We start from the raw sequence: 13,904 nt of genomic DNA, 5'->3' as shown, positions 1-13,904 counted from the left end.
TTTATACCCTTTTGAGACATAATGCATTATTTTGGATAGTACAATAATAAAACCAAAGGATGATGAAATAGTGGGGATGTGTTTATTTATTCATTTCTAGACAGTTCCATAATGTTTTTGTTTCCTTATTATTTTAGGGTTTTTTTAAGCATACTTGGAAATAATTGATGAGTGATGAAATAATTCCGAGAATGATGAAATTAGCAATATGTTTCAAGACACAGGAAAAGCTCACTAAGATCCCATAAGGTATTTTAGATTGATAAAATGATCAGTGTATTTAAATGATAACAGTAAGAGAATGAATTTTATTCTATTAAAAAATAAGTAATTTTTCTCTTTGATCTTTGGAAGACCTCTAAGAAACAATAAAAGTCATGAAATATCAATCCTTACATACATTTAGAACTGTTCAACAAAGAAGCTTAAAACTATAATTGGATCTGATGATGTTCCAAGGGTTAAGAAGTTTCAGTCAAATAGTGAATAAAAGGAATAAGGAATATTGGCAAGACCCATTCTCCTTTAAACCTGATAATCTCTAGAAGTGAATCTTTAATGAAACTAACCTCTTAATTTTTTTCTTTTGCTACCTTTGAGATCATATTGTATTTCAAAGGAGTGTGCAGATTTGATGAGCTGTGAAATGATAGGAAATTTGTTAAATGGAGTGAAAAGAGAACTAGATCAGGAGTCCAAGAACTATAGATCTAATTTAGGCTTGGACATAACTAGTTGTGTTTCTTTGGGCTGAGCAGTCCTGGAAACCACGGTGTAGTGGAAAGAGCAGCAGACTTTGAATCAGAGCCACGATGAGAACCTGCTTCTTAGGACTTTTAACCTCTCAATTTTTTCATCTTCAGTTGAGATAATAAAATCCTGCCATTAGGGTTGTTGTGAGTATTTAATGAACTACTAGAGACTGTTGACCCTGGAAGGCTGGAACTCTTAATCATCTTTGCCTCTCCTGTGTCTAGAAATATCTATGCATTTATTGAATACATTATACAAATGAATACAGTATGTTAAGCATGTTTAGACATTCATAGTAAAAACTTTAAAAAATCGTTACTCAATTACAAGGTCACTGTGTTTGTGCTCAATACATTTGTATTAAGTGCTTTACAGGTTTAAGGTCTTCCCCCCCGCCCCGCCTTTATCTTAAAAAGCCTTCAGGAAAAGAAGACTCCTTCAACACAGACTCATTGTTTTATCAAATCAAGGAATAAGCAAAGCTTTGGCATAATCTAGAACTTAATTTTTAAAATTGTAGATCTACACTCAGCCTCGTCTGTGATTATTAAAATGCCAGGCAGTAGCAAATCAGTTTATCATTGTGTTTGTTCTAAACTGACTGACTACTGAATGGTTCATAGGTTCAGAAATTTTCACTGTTGTGCCATAATTTTTTAATTTTATTATTATTATTTTTTTTGCGGTACGCGGGCCTCTCACTGTTGTGGCTTCTCCTGTTGCGGAGCACAGGCTCCGGACGCGCAGGCCGTGGCTCACGGGCCCAGCCGCTCCGCAGCATGTGGGATCTTCCCGGACCGGGGCACGAACCCGTGTCCCCTGCATCGGCAGGCGGACTCTCAACCACTGTGCCACCAGGGAAGCCCCATAAATTTTATAGAGTAAAATATCTTTGTGTATTCTTTGGGCTTTCATAGTCCAAAAATATTAGTTTGGATTTCTCTCTTAATATCAATAAAAATTTTTTAATGTTTTTGCCTATATTCTCCCTCCTTTGTTAATGCATATCTTACAAATCTTTTGAGAAATTGACTTGAATAATTTCTTAAACCATTTCTTTGCCATTTTAATATAATCTTTATTTTCTATATAAAGAAACCAAGGCTCTTAAGAAATCCTAGAGAGACCCATTTGAAAGTTATAGGCCTTTTCCCTTTGCTGAGCCACATAGCCTACCCAGCAAAAGGAAAGAAATCTAACTTGGATTTACACATGTAAGTTGTTTAACTCACCAGTTGGTTTGGTCAGAGTCATTGCTCAGTTCAGGATCTGACTATAAATTAGGCAAATGCTTATTCCAGCACCCTTCAGATTCCCTGTGAAGTCACTTATTTCTCTGACAGAGAAACTAGTAGCTAAGGCCGGATGACTGTCAGTTTGATCCACGATCTACCCTTTTGGGATACTGGCCAGAGCTTGGATTATAGTAAATACTTTCTCAATCTCAGTGTGTGGTTTGTAGGTATGTGAGACGGTCTATCCTTCCTTCCTTGTTTGACTCTCTGAGTAGTTGACAGGTTCACTAAAGGTAAGAATTATATTTAATCTTTGGCTGATGTTGAGTTAAAAATATCACAAAGGAAATTTCTGAATTGGGGGTGAGGCTGGACTGCATAATGGTCTAGGGTTTCTTGTAACACTTCAAATTCTATACTTTAATTATATAGCAGCAAGCATACAGAGCCAGTATTACTACTATGGTACTTCCATATAATACGGCACCATTGACTGACTTCCTGTCACCTGTCTCATGGATCCCATTCTGTTGTCTACTCCCTTAGATTTTTATTAACAACGAGTGGCAGAACTCAGAGAGTGGGAGAGTGTTCCCTGTCTATAATCCAGCCACAGGAGAACAGGTGTGTGAAGTTCAAGAAGCAGACAAGGTATGTTTGTCTTAGAAAAAAATTTCGTATGAAATAACTACCTTCAGACAACAAAGCAATAAACTTATGCTCTCCAGACATCACCACTGACGTTCATTCATCACCTTTTTTGTGAAAGCAGATGGTTCTTCCTTTATTTGTAGCGATCCCTCTCTTCACTTGTGCCTCTTCCTCTCTAACAGGCAGATATAGACAAAGCAGTGCAGGCAGCCCGCCTGGCTTTCTCTCTTGGCTCAGTGTGGAGAAGGATGGATGCTTCAGAAAGAGGACGTCTGTTGGATAAGCTTGCAGACTTGGTGGAACGAGACAGGGCAGTCCTTGCAGTAAGTGACCTAAGAAAGCATCACGTCTTTACCCCAAATTTACCATTCCATTGAAATTTAGATTCCTCAGTCTTTCTGAAAGTATGATGTGAAGCAGACCTGGGGAACAAGCTAAGGAGTACGTAATACACATGAAAAATGGGAGAGGTTTGGCTTTTGGGATCAGATGGGGAAGTGGAGGACCAGCTGAGTGTCTCTTCTTATTGAATTTTGAAGAACAAAACCATAGCTTCCCATGACTGGTAAGGACCTTCCTGCTTTCCTCGTCCCCCTTCCTCCCACCCTCAACAAAAAGAACAAAAACAGTCAAGCAACAGGAGAGTCGCCATGCTCCTTGCAGGAAACCAATACCAAATTACTGTTGGCAGTCAAAAGAGTTTTACCTCTCCAGAGTTAGCTCCTCTTGGCTAAAGAGAATCCTTCAGAAGCAGAGAGCATGATATGGACCTCTCATATCCTTCTGCTCCCTTTGTTCTTTTAGAACTAATAGGAGAGACAGAAGGAGACAGCAACTTTCTTTCACTAAAACAATCATTTTCTCACGTAAGGAATGTCCCCTCTCCTAGTGGTTTATTGTTGTTATTGTTGTTGCTATTTTAAAAATAAAAGTCAGTTTCTTAGAGAATACCAACTTTTTTGGAAATTGGAACCATTTAGGAATGCCTATGCAGTATACCTGTCTTGCAGGGATCTCCACCTGCATGACCCATAGTTGATCATTTAATATTTAGGGCATCCTCGTTGAGTCAGGGCATTAAAGCCATGAATACTATATTCTACCCTCTGCTTGGGAAATCAGATCACTATTGGGTTCGCTTTGGGAGAGGGAAGCATTAGTACTCTTCCTCGGTGTCGTTTCTACCATGACTCTCCCTCCTACCATCCCTTTCGTGCGTCTGTTCATAGTGTGGAAACAAAAATGAATCCTTTATGGAGATGGTTTAGAACTCTTGCTATATATAACATTTATTTATCTATAAAAATATTTTCTAGTTTGGTACTTCAAGGCATACTGTTTCCAATGAGGTGTTTATATATATTGGGAAAAGGTGTTCCATGGAAATTCATAAGACACTTAGCATATTAAAGATTCTGACAAGCCCTACTCAGTGTTTCTCAAACCTGTCGGAGCCTCAACACTATTTTTCTGGCTAACCGGTCAATATCGTACAAAACAGAATTCTTTGGAGTACCTTGGGGGAATGCTGGTCTATATGCTGTCTCTTTGCTGGATTATGATTTCTTTGAGAGTGAAAATTATATTTTACTCCATTTTTTGTAATCCTGGCATAGTTTGTGACACATAAACGGTGAATGGGGGCACATTGGTGGTCTGTAAGTATCTGTTTAATTGAGTTAAATCCATACAATATTTATAACATTAGATTAGCAGTACTTACTAGATGATGATATAGTTAATTTCTGCTGTTATATTTTCATGTCATAAAATTCATATGCCATCCTGTTTCTGACATATGTCTCACTGTGGTCAAGTCCTTTTTCCCATCACACTTAAATGTGATTTCTACTTTTAAACACTCCCAAGCCATGAGGGGAGTGACTTTTGTTAAGAGGTAGCCTCTCGAATATAGGGGGAGCTCCTGACCAGAATACTGAAGTTAATACTGCACCCAGGTAAACACAATTGAAAATAAACTTAGGGCTGGCAACTCTCAGGTAAGTTTAGCTGGTGTCAACAGCTCATAGGGATGGACCATTTAGGTGGCCCAATTCTGGTTATTGACTCTACTTCAGTCTATGCTGTCAGGACCTTGGCTCTCTGCCTGCTGTGTGGAGAATGTAATGCTCATCTCACAGACATATACAAGAACTGGGAAATAACTTGATTTCCTTTAATAAAGGTGAGCCAATATACACTGAATAGGTCAATGATATTTTAAAATGATTTCCATCTTATACACATGGTAAGTGGAAAAATTGCACTGTAAATAATATTTTCATGTCATTGAATGGAAAATATTTCAATTTTAGTTTTGTCAGCACTCAAATAATTTTCGTACCAGTATGTGTTGTAAAATGTCCTTGAAGAGAAGGACATGAGATTACAAACATGTTTTTTTTATTTTATTTGTTAAATATGTAACACCTTTACTATTTCTCAGGTCGAAATACTCTTCTCATTTCATTGTGTTCATTTGTAATTCTTTATGTTACAGATTTACCCTATTTAGGAATGTGTCATTAAAATAATAACATTTATCATCTAAAACTGCCTAATAACTCTAACTCTATTTTTATTAAATGGACCAGATACTTCTCTCTTAATAGATAATGGTTATTAACATAAATATTTATGAAAAAACAGCCCTCAAGTTGTTATAGTATGTGCTTCCCTAGAGGAGATCTTGTTTACTTGGTGGTAATAAATAAACTTGCTGTACACCGTGGCTATTCCATTTCTCAGCAGGGGTCTTGGCAGTGTGGAGAATGTTTTATAGTCTCATCAACTGCATAAAAGCCCATGTCCCTGCCCCTCATTTTGGATTCAGAATACTGGTGTAGACTCCGAAAAATCCCCACGCAGCTCTGATCGTTAATACAACAGAAGCTGGTTTGACAAGCAGAACACTTCTTTATCACCAGTTGTGTTTATATATTGGGATAGTAGTTACTGGAAACACACAGGCACAAGAACACACACATATAAGTTCATTGTGGTTTTTACTGGAAACTAAACTAAACAGATGGTACTAAAAATCTTTTCATTTGGGAAATCAGAGTTGACCAGGTATGCATCATTGTTCAGATTCATTTGTACTCTCTCTATTCCTGTTTTCTTCTGCTGTAGAAGTTACTTAGTGTATCATTGGAAAGTTCTCTCCATTTCTTTTCCTACAGACCATGGAATCCCTAAATGGTGGCAAACCGTTCATGCAAGCTTTTTACGTCGATTTGCAAGGAGTCATCAAAACCCTTCGGTATTACGCAGGCTGGGCTGATAAAATTCACGGGATGACCATTCCTGTAGGTATGTGTAATCTGAGTATGTTGAAAAGGGAAACATGAGGCTTCACCAGAAACACACTTTCACCACCAAACACAAACAGCAGTCACATGGAGTACAGATCTGAGCACACTTTTACAGCAGCTTGAATCGAACAAAGAACTAAACAGATTATGTCACTAATTCTGACAATGTCCTTATTTCAGTATGCAGACAGTCCACACACAGGTGTGGGGGCAAGCCACATCAGTACGTCTCTCAGCTAAGGAACAGGCCTGTGTTTTTCAGCTGCAAAGTGCTTAGCACTGTGGTAGGTTAGGTGCTGGGGGTGTGGAGAGGCGCTAGGTGTGTGGGGAAGCCAGGGAGGATTCTGAGAAGATTAAGACTTGGCCCTTGCTCTCCTGAAACTAAGATCTTGTTTGGAAGGAAATCCTCTAAAATGTTAACAGTTGTTTTTTCCTAGTGGTGAGATTATGGATTATTTATTATTTCTTTTTCATATTTTTCTATATTTTCTGTATTTCCTGTAAGTTACTTTCACAGCCTGTAAAAACAACCACCATCCTGACACTTTGTTTTAAGATCCAGGTTTGGAGACAAAACCAGTAACACAAAACAAAGATCTCTACAGGAGAGTTACAGTTAGGTGCTAAGTCGTGTGGCTTGGCCCGTCAGTGCTGTAGCCCTTTAAAGGAGAGGGAAAGTATCCAAACTACGTTGGGGGAAAGGTCTCGGTCTGAGCATGAATACGAGCTGAGCTGTAGCTAAGGTCAAATGAAATGCTTTCACAGCAGCCCCAAGGGGAAGGCACTGTTATTATTAACATCTTCATTGACAGAGGAGAAAACTGAGGCCTAGAAAGGTTAGTTTTCCTGATTCACCCAGCAAATAAATTGTAGAGCTGAAACTTTGACGTTAGAGCCTGGTGAATCACTTCACTAGAAGATCCATTTTAGATACTGGGTAGAAGAGATATCACGACAGGAAAGGGACCAACTGGAAGAGATAGGATGATATTGGCAGTGGTGAATACATATAAAGAAAGAAAATACATGTCTTTGAGTGGCTTCTGGATGCTGCTGAGTCACGTGCCAGGTACTCTACCCGTGTTCTCTGGAAAACAGCCTGCTTTCCATGTACACACTAGGAAGAGTGGAAAGTGATGCTGGGGGCTCTGGAGTGCCCAGTTCGGGCCTTCCTAGGCTCAGGAGGATTGGTTTACCAGACAAGGGGATGATTGGCTGATACTGTAGCTGACTTAGAGCAGTGCTTCTCAAACTTGAATGTGCATATGTGTCACCTGGAATCTTCTTCAAGTGCAGGTCTAGGACAGGGCCTGAGATTCTGTATTCCTAACAAGCTGCCAGGTGATGCCTATGCTGCCGGGTTCTCTGCCTTGCGTAGTGAGGAGACAATACAGAGACCAGCACCAACCATGTGGCCATTGCGATGCCTCATTTAGCAAGAAGAGAAGAAGTCACAGTGAGACGGGAGAAGGGACAGAGATGAGGCTTCAAAGGACTATTTTAAAATTACCTCTGTGAATGATGGTGACACGTGGAATGTTAGTCTTTAGAAAACGTGTTTCTGGCTATAGGGACTCTTCCCTGCCGTCCAGAAGTTTCCCACGTTCAGCAGACTCAGAAGGATGGAGAAGACTCTTCTTAAGGAACGTCAGAATCTTACTTCACTCCTGCCTCTGGGATATTGCAGACCACTGTTCTCTGGCCTCATTTGTAGGAATGAGGAATGGCCTAAGTGAGGCAGAGTCATTGCCTGGCATAAGCATACCTGTGGGAGGGCCTGGGAACGAAAACCGTTGTCAAGAGCAGGACATGCGCCAGCCTTTTCAGGTTGACCTCTTCTGTTTCAGTGCAGAAAGGAAATTATCAGGATCAAAGGTCCTGGTTGTTTTGCACCCCACCCCACCTGCCATTTCACTAGACAACAAATATGTTTCAGGTATTTAAACATCTTTTCAAATGACTTAGAGATATCTTAGAAATAAGGCGAAGCAGAAGGCTGTACACATTTGACCTGGTATTTCACCTAACGGTATCTTGGTTTTCTTTTGCCTCCTTAGGAGAGAAGACCTTGATTGATTAGATAAAGATTTATTGGAGTTCCTGATAATGTTTGATACTTCACTGTAACTTTATCTGGCAGAGGTGGTTGGTCTATAAGTCTCACTGTTTTCATCTGATGCTCTTTGGGGATTCTGAGTTAGAAATACAGGGCTTAGAAAAGTCTTTCACAGTAGTCTCTCCCACCTTTGCTCATAAACTGGTGTCCAGCCTGTGAAGGAAAAAAAGTGAGGAATTCCCTTAAATGGCAAGTAATTTTTGTTTCCCCAGTTTTTCCTAAAGTGCGTTTAGAGGGATACCAGGATGAGGGACTCTCCAGAGATTCAGGTCATTAAGCAGAGCTCCTAGAAAGCTGAGGGTCTGGGATGTAAGACCTTTTTGCTGTGGTGTCTCAAGCAGTTGAAAGGAAGGATGACAGCAAACGTGAACTTGGCCGCTTTCCCTTCTGTTGCAGTTTTAGATACATTTGGACATGCCTGTAGGCTCCTGAGAATTCATCTCACAACCCCTTTGGCTAGTTCAGTGCTTAGGGAATCTAGTTGGCTAAGCCAGAGGGGTGATAGTGGAGGATCAGGGACAGGGAGCGTCATTATTATTTACTTATTTATTCTCAAATTTGTTCAATCAATCCATTTGTGCTTTATTTGTCATTTGTAACTTTATAACTTAACATCAGCTTGATTTTTGTGTCTGTGTTCTTGGCTTTTTTCAATGAAATCTGGAATATAGGAAAGCCGTTAGCCTTTATCCATGAGGTCTTTATTGTGTTACATACATTTCCCTGTGAAACACCCTAATTTTGTTTGAAATTATAATATAAAGGGATAATGTACTTTATGTTTGCAAAGCACTTGAGCATGTGAAAGTTTCCTTCACATACAGGATCTATGTGATTCTGTGTATGATCCTGTGAAACGGGTCAGACTTTAAAAGGTATTGTACCCATTTTGCAGGTGAGAAAATGAGACGGCGAGGGTTTAGTGTCTTGAACAAGGTCACATGTGAGTAAGTGGCAGGCCTGAGATTTAAACCCAAGTCTCTTTCTGCCTAAGCCATTGTAGACCCTCTTGTGGAGACCTGTACAGCAGGGCGGGAAAAGGAAGAGGCCAGTCACCCTCTTCCGATTTTTAGATTAACATCCAGTTGATTCTCATTATTCATGGTAGTTATGTTCTATAAAGTTGGTGTGGACACTGGGTTAGTAAATACTGAACCATTGCTCCTAGGAGAAATACAAGGACGGAAAGCACAGTTCTGCCTGGTCACCCATAAAAATAAACCTGAAAGGTTTTTTTAATATGAGGCTGCTTTGTTACATTGAATCGTACTCCATAGTTCATCCAGCTTAGTATCCCTGACACTAAAGGATAAGAACCAGAAAGAGTGGGAAGAATTATGCTATTGTCTCTTCGACCCCTTCCCATTTAGGAAGCCTGGGCGTTCTGCCTTGTAATGGGAAGAGCTCTTCCTTCACCTGCTCTACCAGGCTTCAACCTCGGTCTCTCAGGCATCCCCTCATTCCTTCATACATTCATTCATTCAGCAGATTTTTTTTTTTTTTTGAGCACCTGTGTTAAGCACTGGAGTTGCAAAGGTGAACAAGTAAGATGTCCATAGTATAGTAAAGAAAACAAACAGGTAGACAGCCAAGTGCAATACAGAGTGGCTTATTCACATATGGAAGTACAAAGTACAATGGTACTCCATAGAAAAGGCATCTCACCCAGTATTAAGGCTACCTGGAGAAGGAAGTGGGATGTACAAGGTGATGCCTGTACAAGGGCAGGTAAGTGAAGATGGAGATAGGGCCATCACCAGCAGTGATAATAACCTGTGCGAAGTATGGAGAGAGGAGAGTACAGTGTGCTAGTGGATCTGAAAGTATAGCCAGATTTACAAGACAGAGGGGCTCTGGGCCTGGGGAAACCGTGCTGCAAGTTTTAGTCCACAGTAATGGTGAGTCACTGAATTATTTTAAGTAAATGAATGCATTGATCAGAATTGTGTTTTAGAAAGAGATTTTGATTACATAATGGATAATCAGTTGGAGAGAGCAAGTATGTACTTTTTCCCCTCCCCCTGAAGGGTAGCCTCCCTCTAGAATATTTGGGAGGAGGAGAAAAGGGTTATGGCCTGACCACTTTTCAGCCATCCACTGGACAGCTGTTTCTCCCTCTGAATTGAAAGATCCTCCCATCCCTTTCTGTCACATCCCCCTCAAGGCCCACAGTTGGATGTTATCACAGAATCATGCAGTATTAGTTTGATTCACAAGGGTCTTGACGTTCTTCCCTTTACAACATTGTCTATTATTTCCTGCCATGGTACTCGATGGAGCCATTCTTTCTGACCATAAATCCTGTGCTTTGACCCTTCTGTAATAACATCTGCTAATTATGATGATAAATAATTATTATTATGATTTATTGTACACCTTCTTTGTGCCCATTACAATATCTCTAATCTCATAGAAGCCCTCCAGGGGAAGTAGTTTTATCCCCATTTTGATTATTTTTAATCTCTCATGGCCACAAACTCCTTGTGATGGGGGAAGGAACAAAGATTGTTTTTAGTTCACTGAAGGAAAAATAGAGGATAATTGATTTACATTACTTAGATTTTTCTCTTTAACAGTATTGATTTTATTTATTTTGTGATACGTAAGCAGAGAAAATGTGGTCCAGCTTTAAGCTGAATTCTGACATAAAAATGACCTTATGATACATTAGCGTATAGAAAAGTTTAAAAAGCTACTCAGGCCATCTGTAATTATTTATCTACTTCACCTCCTTTCAGTTTTACCTGTTGAACTAAATAGGCTAAAAATGTGCAGAAATTGACTCATATCCTAAGGTTTTGCCTTTAACAGCTCGATCTAATTTAGCGTTGTCAGCAGATAACCCATATGGTGAGATCTTACTGTTCACTCAGAATGAGAATGAGGAGCTATTTGCTGTGCCCACCTAAGAACCCAGGGTAGGTAGTTACCTGAATTGGTGGTGACAGGAGATCGCAAAGTCTGCTTCACATGTAACCTCTTTGAGAGGTTAAGGCTGAAGAAGAACTCAGGGATCACGAAGGCCAGTCTCCTCATTTTTCAGACAGAGAAACTGAGGTCCGGAGAAGTAAAGTAACTTTCCGAGATGATGTAATGGAGTAGTAGTAGAGCTAAGATATCTTCGTAACTGACTCGGGAGCATGTAGTTTAACTTCTGAGATGCTACCAGCAGCCTCTTGGGAGAAATAGTGTTAGCACCACTGTATGCTAATGTCATCTCCCGTGTCTGTATAAGCATTTATAGAGTTTATCCTTATAGCTGTAAAATGTTCAGTGAGGTCTGTTCAGTCTCAGAATACACAGGAATCTGCTAGAGGACAAAATGAACTAGTTCAATGTAGTTGGTCTAATTGTTTAATACTGGGGTCACCAAAAGGGTTGCTAGCTCCTTGAAAGGTAATTCTGTATACAAATTAGAGATTAGAAGATGGCCATCCGTTCATTGAATTCTGTAACAGATTTTGATGCTGTTAAGTAAACTCATTTTTAGTGTTACCTGATATATAAGATTTGTAGCAATTCTTGAAATACTCTTCATATTGTAGTTGGGAGCCATTTCTTTGGGGGTTTTTTAACATCTTTATTGGAGTATAATTGCTTTACAATAGTGTGTTAGTTTCTGCTGTATAACAAAGTGAATCAGCTGTACATATACATATATCCCCATGTCCCCTCCCTCTTGCGTCTCCCTCCTACCCTCCCTATCCAGCCCTCTAGGTGGACAGAAAGCACCGGGCTGATCTCCCTGTGCCATGCGGGTGCTTCCCACTAGCTATCTATTTTACATTTGGTAGTGTATATATGTCCATGCCACACCCTCACTTCGTCCCAGCTTACTTTTCCCCCTCCCTGTGTCCTCAAGTCCATTCTCTACATCTGCGTCTTTATTCCTGTCCTGCCCCCAGGTTCTTCAGAACCATTTTTTTTTTTTAGATTCCATATATATGTGTTAGCATACAGTTACTTCACTCTGTAGGACAGACTCTATCCATCCACCTCACTACAAATAACTCAATTTCGTTTCTTTTTATAGCTGAGTAATATTGCATTGTATATATGCGCCACATCTTCTTTATCCATTCATCTGTCGATGGACACTTAGGTTGCTTCCATGTCCTGGCTATTGTAAATAGAGCTGCAATGAACATTGTGGTATATGACTCTTTTTGAATTATGATTTTCTCAGGGTATATGCCCAGTAGTGGGATGGCTGGGTCATATGGTAGTTCTATTTTTAGTTTTTTTAAGGAACCTCCATACTGTTCTCCATAGTGACTGTATCAATTTACATTCCCACCAACAGTGCAAGAGTGTTCCCTTTTCTCCACACCTTCTCCAGCATTTATTGTTTGTAGACTTTTTTTGTTTGTTTGTTTTTTTGCGGTATGTGGGCCTCTCACTGTTGTGGCCTCTCCTGTTGTGGAGCACAGGCTCCGGACACGCAGGCTCAGCGGCCATGGCTCACAGGCCCAGCCGCTCTACAGCATGCGGGATCCTCCCAGACCGGGGCATGAACCCGTGTCCCCTGCATCTGCAGGCGGACTCTCAACCACCGCGCCATCAGGGAAGCCCCTATTGGTTTTTTATGGGGTTTTTTTGGGTTTTTTTTGTTTGTTTGTTTTGTGTAGACTTTTTGATGATGGCCATTCTGACCGGTGTGAAGTGATACCTCATTGTAGTTTTGATTTGCGTTTCTCTAATGATTAGTGATGTTGAGCATCCTTTCATGTGTTTGTTGGCAATCTGTATATCTTCTTCGGAGAAATGTCTGTTTAGGTCTTTCGCCCATTTTTGGATTGGGTTGTTTGTTTTTTTGATACTGAGCAGCATGAGCCACTTGTATATTTTGGAGGTTAATCCTTTGTCAGTTGCTTCGTTTGCAAATATTTTCTGCCATTCTGAGGCCTGTCTTTTCGTCTTGATTATGGTTTCCTTTCCTGTGCAAAAGTTTTTAAGTTTCATTAGGTCCCATTTGTTTATTTTTGTTTTTATTTCCATTTCTCTAGGAGATGGGTCAAAAAGGATCTTGCTGATTGATGTCATAGAGTGTTCTGCCTATGTTTTCCTCTAAGAGTTTTATAGTGTCTGGCCTTACATTTAGATCTTTAATCCATTTTGAGTTTATTTTTGTGTATGGTGTTAGGAAGTGTTCTAACTTCATTCTTTTACATGTAGCTGTTCAGTTTTCCCAGCACCACTTATTGAAAAGGCTGTCTTTTCTCCATTGTATATTATTGCCTCCTTAATCAAAGATAAGGTGACTATAAGTGCATGGACTTATCTCTGGGCTTTCTATCCTGTTCGATTGATCTAGATTTCTTTTTTTGTGCCAGTACCATACTCTCTTGATCACTGTAGCTTTGTAGTATAGTCTGAATTCTGGGAGCCTGATTCCTCCAACTCCGTTATTCTTTCTCAAGATTGCTTTGGCTATTTGGGGTCTTCTGTGTTTCCATACAAATTATGAAATTTTTAGTTCTAGTTCTGTGAAAAATGCCAGTGGTAGTTTGACAGGGATTGCATTGAATCTGTAGATTGCTTTGGGTAGTAGAGTCATTTTCACAATGTTGATTCTTCCAATCCAAGAACATGGTATATCTCTCCATCTGTTTGTATCATCTTTTAATTTCCTTCATCAGTGTCTTATAGTTTTCTGCATACAGGTCTTTTGTCTCCTTAGGTAGGTTTATTCCTAGGTATTTTATTCTTTTTGTTGCAATGGTAAATAGGAGTGTTTCCTTAATTTCTCTTTCAGATTTTCCATCATTAGGCCCACAAATGGCCCTAAGTGTGTTCACTTTAGCTGGCCAGAGTTTTACTATATAGATCACAATA

The 13,904-nt window shown here is 39.8% G+C and overlaps 1 protein-coding gene across 2 annotated transcripts in view; it reads left to right on the top strand.

Moving 5' to 3' along the window:
• ALDH1A2 (aldehyde dehydrogenase 1 family member A2) overlaps positions 1-13,904 on the top strand; it is a 96,878-nt gene that overhangs the window by 34,060 nt on the left and 48,914 nt on the right. For both annotated transcript variants that reach the window (XM_060150838.1, XM_060150847.1), the window contains exons 2-4: positions 2,535-2,639; positions 2,822-2,962; positions 5,822-5,951. In XM_060150838.1, coding sequence (XP_060006821.1) covers positions 2,535-2,639; positions 2,822-2,962; positions 5,822-5,951 — 376 coding nt within the window. The remainder of the gene's footprint in view (positions 1-2,534; positions 2,640-2,821; positions 2,963-5,821; positions 5,952-13,904) is intronic.

The sequence above is a fragment of the Lagenorhynchus albirostris genome, chromosome 1 (genome assembly GCF_949774975.1).
Source record: "Lagenorhynchus albirostris chromosome 1, mLagAlb1.1, whole genome shotgun sequence".
Lineage (NCBI taxonomy): Eukaryota > Metazoa > Chordata > Mammalia > Artiodactyla > Delphinidae > Lagenorhynchus > Lagenorhynchus albirostris.
This window is presented reverse-complemented; position numbering and strand designations above follow the sequence as displayed.